General features: G+C 37.5%; 1 protein-coding gene across 1 annotated transcript; it reads left to right on the plus strand.

Moving 5' to 3' along the window:
* Positions 1–6,134: 6,134 nt before the first annotated feature.
* On the plus strand, positions 6,135–8,976 carry LOC121318760 (proteinase-activated receptor 1-like). The gene is made up of 2 exons (XM_041255786.1): positions 6,135–6,298; positions 7,718–8,976. Exons 1-2 carry the CDS (start codon positions 6,264–6,266, stop codon positions 8,412–8,414), a joined length of 732 nt encoding a protein of 243 aa, XP_041111720.1. The 5' UTR covers positions 6,135–6,263; the 3' UTR covers positions 8,415–8,976.
* Positions 8,977–9,746: the final 770 nt, after the last annotated feature.

Raw genomic sequence — 9,746 nt, forward strand, 5'->3', positions numbered from 1 at the left:
CTCTATATATTCCTTTTGTTTTTCTGCTTCGATTTTATTTTGTTTAAAAATAAATGATGCACAAAATGTAATTCCCCTCAGAAGTGATGAAGCATAAATGGTTATGTTTATGACTCCTACATTCAAGTAACTGAAAATACATGCTAAAGATACTCTGAACAAAATACAGGCTCCTTTAATCTGACACTTTCTCCCCCTACTTACTGACATGAGTCATCTTTAAAGTGGGGCGATGAGGGGGGTGGATACAGGTCTTGTAAATAATAACATTTTTGGATCCTAGAACCAATAATATGCAAATACTCTTTCAAAAAATAACTGAATTAATGATTCCCTGTGTACCACAGATTTAATGTTTTTCTTCCAAGGAGCAGTAGTATTTCAGGTCTTTGGTCTAAATGTTTCAGTTGACGAGCATGCACAAGAAACACTTAATATATGATCTCGTTTGCTATTGCAGAGGTTTAAAGGGCTGGAGAAGGAAAGTACAGGTAAATAAATAACTGACATTACTTTTCTATTACATTAATGGTAAACCTACAACAATGGTGTGTTACAAAAAGTTTAATAATTAAACAAATCACATTTTAACTTATTGTGAGCTACTTTATAAACTTTTTCAAATTAATACTTTGCCAATGTTGAAGGTTAAATATGAATAAGACAAATAAAGTTCTGTTTGACTCTGTTGAACTTTTTACTTAACTACAGACAGCCTGAGCCAATGAGAAATCTCAAAGTCAGCAAGAAAAGGGTTTTTAAAGTAGCTTTCTAGAGTACAATTTAAAAATATTGTTTAGCTGTAAAGGAAGGCATGTTGATATGAGGTTAACCCGTGCTGTATAAGAGGTATGGACAATACTGGTCTTTCCAGACTTTAATGACTAGTTATTCCTTAAACCTGATGTATATCCTCTGGTTCCTTGTATAAAGTAATTTCTGCTATTTTAAATTAAATTTGAATATTTCCCCTGTAAAAAAAAATAAAATGTTATATTAGACACATCTTGTTTCACCCACAAAGTTAATTAATGGTCAAAAGGTCCTGTAAACTTTTATTGAACTCCACCCACAAACACATTATTCTACAGTATGTGACGATTCTTTCTATTCACCATGGGTGCAGACAAGACCATTAATTGTACATAGTGTGGAGGGATGCTTAAAAACCCTGTTTAATGCAATGTTGCCTGGTTATTGGAAGTGCTGTGATGACATTATTTCACTCTCCATACCAAATAAAACATGCAAGACCATAAAGTTTAAAGAAAGAACTTTGCATAGATCACAGAGGTCACCCTTGGCCTGCCTGACCTTGTTTGGTCCTCGTGACTGCCAGTTTCTTCAAATCGTTTGATGGTCTTGGCCACAGCAGTTACAGACACTCGCAAAGTCCCTGCAATTTGTCTAAAGATTGACCTTCATTTCTTAAAGCAATTACAGACTGTTTTTTTTCTTTGCTTACCTGAGCGTATTTTGTCATTTTCTGCTCCCTTACATTCAGAAATGACACACTTGTTCCTATGCTACCTATATTTATAGTAATCATGGACCCTCACCTGTTAACAATAATTGGTGACAAAAGGATAATTAAGTAACATGCCAATTAACTCAGAGAACATCTAACAAAGATACTTTTATACTTAGGCCAGTGTTCTAACACCGTGTTATACACATTTCAGACTTTTAACTGACTTGGGCTTCAGACTGAAATCCCCTTGCTTTGGGTGACCATTTCACTGAAACTGACAAGATTTACATTTTCATGTAAAAATTAAATTTAAATTTAGACCCCGTTCTAAAAATAATAATAATTGTGTCAGTTTTTGAATTGCTCGTTGGAAGTACTCCCTTTGGGCATGCAAGCACTTTCACTGTAGCACCGTCATAAAAATAGACATCATCCATAACTTCCAAACACTCAATTAAATTGCTAAGGTAAAATTTACAAGAAGTTAAGTCAAGTACTGTAGATAATTGTTTCAGCTGGTGGCTTCTTCAGGGTTTTAAAAATAGACAAGCTTGTACTTGTTTTAAATATGGATCTCATCTAGGGTGAATATTCTAAGACTAGCATCCCACTAATATATAAGGAAAACAAAAGCACTGTAAAGGTAATAATGTTCAGGGATGCATAATAGAGGAAGGGCCAAATAGTCTGTTTATTGTATATTTCCCATGTACAACAGTAATATTTATAATAATCATTAGAGCTGATATAATAATAATAATAATAATAATAATAATAATAATAATATAGTGCTTCCTGGTTATTTCCCAAATTGGATTCTCAACTAAAATGTTGTTTTTAAATAGTTGTCCTGACTGAATTCAATGTCTTTCATGTTTTTTTGTTTTGTTTTGTTTTTTTTTAATGTGGGACAGACAACAAATAGCAAAATAATGAGGGAGCCATGCAATTCCAGGAAAACCACAGAAGCATTTTATCTTTTCAAAAGCCCTTAATGACTTGCCATTTTAAAGAGCTGCTGCTGCTTTCAGTGAGCATTTGTTTTATTCTAATTAGGACAATACATTCCTGTCAAAGACATTATCACAGTAGGGGAGACAAATTAAGGAGTGGAGGCTCATATCCTCTTTCACACTGGCCAGAGAGATATGTTAAAGGCAAGTTTTGTGTTTGCGCAGATGCCTCTTTCAGAGAAACCCTGTAAACAAACAGCTCGAGGAGACTTTCTGTCTCGTTTCTCAAAGCCTTCACAAGTATTAGCTGACCTCCAGTTCTTTCATATTATCAGTCATTTACATTGAAAACTTTTGAAGCTTCAATAGCTTCAGCCAAGGCACATGTCAGCCAACACATCATATCTTTGAGTATGTGCTAGGGCACCCTGTGAGCATGAGAATAAAACCTTTTAAACCACTTATCCATCTGGTGCATTACTCAAGATATGCACTGGCTTGATGTTTGAGACACTATGCTATGGACCCCCTCAGGGGGACTGCAGCTCATACACTACTATTCTGTCCAGAGCAACCCTGATACCTTACTGCCTTGACATCAGTTATATATTGTACAATTAATCTTCATTTCCAGTTCGTGCCAAGTGTGTGCCTTTATACTTCAACTCAGAGTGATTGTAAACATCATTTCTCTTAGAATTTATTGGGTGGAGGTCTTCAGTTAGGATGCCTATTGTGACAGGGGACCTTGAGTCAAGAAGGATCTGCGGCATGCTTTTGTATCAGCACTGCGGTGCATGGTTGTTGTAATTCTCTGGTGCTCTGCTGTTCTGATAGGGTTTATTCCATGTGTAACTGGTATTATAATGGTATTCCAGTTCCCCCTCGTGATTTCATGATTTGATAATTCACAAGTTTGGTTAATTAACTCTTGCAGCTCGAAATTGTCATGTACTATACTTAACAGAATAAGGATAAGGACTAACTCAGTGTTTTCATTGTTTTGCGATTTGTTGATTTCTTAGTCAGATAATGAAATAGAGGGGGCTCTGTATTTCCTTTCTAAAGTTGTGCACAAAAACAAAAATGTAAAGTGTTTAATGTTTTATTTGTAAAGAGCATGATGAAATAGAATTAGATTTATTGTGTGAATAACACCTAAATAAACTAAATTATATATAATATAACCAGAAATAGTAAAAATATAAAACACGACAATCAGAAATATGAAAAAGTGTGTTTCTTAATTAGCAGAGGTTGGGAAGTCTGTTGCAGTTATTGCTAGTGACTCATTTCCAATCCCTGTACACAGAAGCCCAGATGGCTACTGCCATTGCAATGCATTGTCATCCACTTACTTGGTTGTCATTTCCAGTCTGCAATGTTGTTATTATTCTTTGTTGCTACAGTAAACCAAAGAGGGAATGAAATTATGACTTCACTCATTATTAGTCCAATTGGTCTGGAAGTGCTGTTTTACAAAACATTTCCTTTTTGTGCTGTTTTGTCCTATACAGTGTACTGGTATATTTGCTCAAAATCATTTATAAAGTGTACTGCACTTAAGAGGAGAACTCAAAACCACACTTAGAAATATTAGTTTGCAAAAATAAAATCCCATTGATTTTATTGATTGGTGTGGTGGGGGTTTAATATCAGAAAAGCAGATAGGAACTCTGTTAAGCAGCACATTCCATGGCACACACACAGAAGTCTGTGTGTTAAAGTTTAGGCTGATGTATTTCTTATGGGATGACCTATTTTCAGAGCAGTTATAATTATGATTACAGTCATTTAGACACCTAACAGTTGAGAAGTGGAATAGTGTGCAGTACAACATAAAGGTAGAGGGTATACCACAAGCGATCATGTACAGCTATGACAGAAAGTTTAGCATCACCTAGAATTTTAAATTGGCGTAGTGGTTAGTGCTGCTGCCTAACAGTGCTGGGGTCCTGGGTTCGATTCCAGCCTAGGGGTCTGTCTGTGTGGAGTTTGCATGTACTCCCTGTGTTCGTGTGGGTTCTCTCTGGGTACTCCGGTTTCCTCCCACAGTCCAAAGACAAGCTGTTCAGGTTGATTGGTCATTCTAAATTGCCCCGTGTGTGTGATGCCCTGCGATGGACTGGCGTCCAAGGTGTAGTAGCGCCCTGTGTTTGCTGGGTTAGGCTCTGGCTCACCGCAACCCTGTAAAGGATTAAGCAGTTAATGATAATGGATGGATAATTTTGATCTTTTATTATGTAATCAAAGAAACTACAAAATTATATGCAAAAGTCTACCAGAAGTCACAATAGTAGTACAGGTTATCATGTTAGATTCCAAAATGTCATGTTGGTCCATTTTTGGCAGTTAATTGTATTTGGAAAACTACAAAGCGGCAAGTAATTCAGGATGTTAACATCACATTATTCAACAGGTTTCATTCAACTTTATGAAACACAATTATTTAATTCTATGGGGTGATGCAAAACTTTTGGCCACAGCTGTACAGCACAGCTTTTCTGTGACAGTTTTTTTTTTTTTTTTTTTTTTTTTTTTTTTTATGAGCCAACATTTTTAACCTTTACTGTAGGTTAATCCTGTTGGGGTTTTCCCAAAGAGTTGATTTATTAACCCACTTATCCACATTACGATACACAATTATTAAAAACTGAAATTTGGTCTGTGGTATGCAAACTTGCTACCGTTTATCATTAAAACAGACCTCATTGTATCAAAACATGTCAGTGGTTGCCATTAAAAACACTGGTAGTCAGTGTTACAACATATTACCATGAGTCAAAGGAATAGCGCTTCCCCTTGACGAAATGTGTTAACTCATGCAATGAAACTCAGTTTCCAAATTCGTAACTCTTTTGAACAGAAGACGCTTTTTATTCATTCAGACAGGCCCTGCTTTATTGAACTCAACCATACTGTGTAGCCCAAGGGTCTTGTGGCTCAAGTTACAAGCCATGTGATTTTCCTGGTATTTAACTGCCTGGAACCAGATGCATAAGATTTGGGATTGCCAGTTGTTGCTATTATTGTTGCTAACCATCTCAATGACACACACACACACACCCCTGATACTAATCAGAGAATAACAACATTAAACCATGCTGGATTTCCTCTGTTCTAAAGTGAGCATTTCTCAGTTTCTGTTGTATTGTGCTGGATATGTGTTCCAAAGGGTTTACTCTTCTTATAGCAGGTTGATCAACAGATTTACAGACAGATGTGGTTCTATTTTAAGGATCTACATTGTGAGGGAGCTGAATCTCATCATTGTTTCTGTCTATGAATCATGCTGGTGCCCCCCAGCTGTTCAATTGACCATCTTGTTTACCATTTAATTAGAAGAAGAAAAAAAAAACAATTAAAGACAGCAGTTTGAGATAAAACGGGTTTAAGGGTGGCGATATTTAGATCTGTCGCTATTATGATCATTAAAATAGCCCCTGACAGTAAAAACGGAACACGCATATACAAAGAAGACCCACGGGCACATGGATAGGGGAATTATGACAGACAGCTGGATGAAAAGGTGTGTGGATAAGTATATTAGACAGACCATATATAATAATTCAAAACTTCTGAGAATCCTGGAGAGTATTAGAATTACCATTAAAAAAATATATTATTACGAAAGTCAAAACACGTCATCTCATCCTAGTCATCAGGCATCACACAGGAGTTAGGGGAGCACTGAGTAGCTCCCAAAATGAGACGTAATCATCACAAGGCGGCGGCAGTGATTGGGCACTGCGGGCTGTTACGTGCTGAAGCCTGGAAGCATCACAGAGAGACAGAAAGAGATTATTTTAGTTCCGACTGCCTGTAGGACGGGTGCAAAGATGGGTCTCGCTACAAAATATTCTTATCAGCAAATGTAAGTACCATAGAGGTGTTGATGAGACTGGGAATTTTCAGTTTTGTTTTTAGATTTTTTGTGGGAATTGCAGTTTTTAAGGCATGGTAAGGAAATGCATCAGCATTCTCAAAATAATTGATTTAGAAATCAAATTTCTGGTGTCCGGTTAACAGTGCAAGGCATTGCAAGTGAATTAGACAACAAAAGGTTATATTATTTTTGTACGGTCTTTATGTCAGGTTGGAGCATCACTGTCCAGTGTTTACACTGAAGCAATTTGGCACTGAAGCCGTCACAGGCACCGCATTTTGCGTTCAATTTAAGGTGGATTTTTTTTTTTTTTTTTTTTTTTTTTCTCCAAGTAAATTGAATTTCCTGTTCTGCCACAGTTGATTGAAGAAATAAAGTGACCCAGGCAGTAATTGGTCCGAAAAACAGGTAGTCAGGGAGCTTTTGACTAGTATCAGCAACAGAACAGATAAATAAACAACTTGATGGAACTGTGCGGGATGCTAATGCGTATTCCACAATGGCAGAAAAGTAATGACACGCGGTGTGTGCGTGATAGAAAGCAAGTCATGGCTAAAAAGTCTATCTGTATGTCTTCCAATCTTTTCATTAGTCTATTGTGATATTTAGAAAGTATAGTGAAAAATATAACACATACCACGACAGGTACCAAAGGCATCATTGTTTTGATCACGGTACTGAGCACTAACAAATTACGCTAACGCGATCTTATCTGCCTTCTGAGTAAATGTGGTTAAGCCGCCAAATTGCCGACACCGAACTGGCAATATTGTTGTGTGTAAAAGGTGTATTTAGAAGACAAAGTGCAGGCACTGATCCTGCATCTGCTGTGGGAATATGGGACATACACATTTGTAAGTCTAAAGATTGAGAATCTATTTATTCTCCAACAATATCGATGATCATTTCTATTTAAGAGATATAAAATATAATATTTTGTAAAAATGTTCAAATGGTGCAAATGTACAAGTGTTTCGCTGTATTTAAACCCCTTTTAAAAGTGTTTTTCTTCGGTAGTACTGGATCTGTGAAATGGGCTTCGATTTCATGTGCTGTATATGCTAATGGAAAGGCATGCAGCTGTCTCTACAGTGTATGTGTTTACATGGCATAAACAGCAGAAGCAAATAATGTATGTGCCAATTAAAATTTACAGCGTTACAAAGTCTATATAAACAGAAAACGCTGATGTCTTTAGCAGTAAAAATACTTAAAAGCAGGGCGTGAAAAAGTTTACTTTTCAGCAACTTGTGTTGTATAACCCAAATACTGTGACTAAATTTCAGACAGACAACAGTGAATAATATGCCTATGTACAGATTTACAGTGAAGTGCTGACTGCATGCAGGAAACACAGTTAGCAGAGACATGGAGGGAAGTATTTATTGAATCTTTTTTTTCTCACAGAAACCATGACAATTCAGCAAGTCGCCCAGAAACTGACCCCAGAAATGTTTTACGAAGGTACCTGCTGCTGAAATACATCCAGTACCTGATTCTGCCTTCCTCGAACTTCTTGGCCTCTGTGTTTGGAATGCTGGGAAGCGTTTACACAGCAGTGGTCCTCCAGTCCCCTTCCATCTCTCGCAAGTCCTCCACGGTATTCATCTCCCACCTGGTTCAAGCAGATGTGCTGGTCCTTCTCCGAATCGCAGAGCTCCTCCAGGGCTACACGGATGTCAAACTGCTGGCTGGTGGGCCTAGCTTTCTGGAGGGCCTCTGTCACAACCTCCTGAATGCCAATGAGCATGCAAGCTTGCTGCTACTCAGCTGCCTCAGTCTGGAGGTCCTGCTCATCACTGTCTTGCCAGTTGAGTCACGGGGCCTCAGGACAGTTCGTTGGGCCCGGCTGGCCTGCACCTTGATCTGGGTAGCCGTGCTAGGGGAGTTAGCCGTTTTGCAGGCTGCAGAGAGCCTCCAGCGAGCAGGCCTCAGTTTCCATGGAGACCACAGCCTGGACTTCCCGCTGCTCCAGGGCTGTGTATGGGCAGCCCCTCTCCTCCGGATGGTCTCCCAAGTCCTAGGGGTCCTGCTGTGGCTTGGCAATGCCTATGTTTATTACCAAGTTTTCTACAGAGCACCTCTTAGGAGGAAAAGCTGTTGATGATTCAACTAGCCCCGTTAAATGACTACACTAAAGCATTTTTAAAGAGATTTAATTGAATTGTTATTTATTATTATTATAATTTTATTTTTAAATCTATTTTATTTATTTATTTATTCAATTTCTGATTTACTTGAGTGCTTGATGAGTCAATGGTTCAGCTGGAGTTTGACTACAGATATTTATTTTAGTACAGAAAAAAAAAAGACTTTTACCTCTTGAAAAAAAATATAGGCTATAATACACTGATTGGTCATAAATGTAAGCATATGTAAGACTGCAAGTACAATTAGAAAATCTCCTAGTCTACAATGTCTGTTGTTACATGATGTGTCACGTGACTCAGAAGCCATGTGTGAAAGCAGAAGGTTCTCAGTGATTCCACAAAGGGAATGATGTTGAGTGTAGGTCCAACTGACTTGTCCCCTAACGCAGTGGCTGCATTCACCAGCCAGGCCCAAATCAGAGAAACCTTCAACACTGGAAAAGACACGTCTGAACAATGCAAGGGGAGCTCTGTGGTTCTGACCACTGCTGAAGCCATTGTCATTGTATATTATATTACTAATTCTTTTTTATATATTAGCAACTTTTAATCAGAACAATCATTATTTACAGTATTAAAAAGTACATAACATAATCAATAAATATTTTTTAGAAACAATTGTATGTTTTTTAGTTTCTGTTTTGTTTTTGTTTGTTTGTTTGCCACACGGATCCCTGCTGGCCATTCAGTCTTCTTCGCAATGTGGAGTATTGGGTAGATAGCCAGTCAACATGAATCCAGGAATGATGGGTTCTTTGAAAAGGAACACCACCTACATATACAAAACATGTGAAATACAAAAGAGTACCATAAAAGCTCACAGTGATCTTCATCCACAAGATGTAGAATAGCATCTCCTAACACAATCTGTTACAGTACTTGGGTTAATGATATCAGACAGCAGGTTTCCAATTAATTGTCTTTAATAGTGCTGGTTGTCAGGTTAACTTGTAAAAGCCATTGTCATCACATTTACTATGTAGAATTGCTTTGGCAAGCAGTTCTGAAAATAGCTTATCAACCAATTAGAAAACATGCTAAAGAAGGTCCAATTGGATATACGCTATATTCCTTACACTAATGCATGTTGCCAGGAATTTACATTCCTATTAATGCAGTGTTTAAACAACACCAGAACTGCTTATATCATTTAGCATTCTCTTATGATCTTAATGTACCCTTTCATTTAAGTTATGTTTAAATGACTTTCTAAATGAAGTCTGTGAGATAAATGAGATGTGCATAAACTCTGATGTTGGCTAGAGGGAGGCTAGATAAATTCGCAG

The sequence above is a fragment of the Polyodon spathula genome, chromosome 7, assembly GCF_017654505.1.
Source record: "Polyodon spathula isolate WHYD16114869_AA chromosome 7, ASM1765450v1, whole genome shotgun sequence".
In the NCBI taxonomy this organism is placed as follows: Eukaryota; Metazoa; Chordata; class Actinopteri; order Acipenseriformes; family Polyodontidae; genus Polyodon; species Polyodon spathula.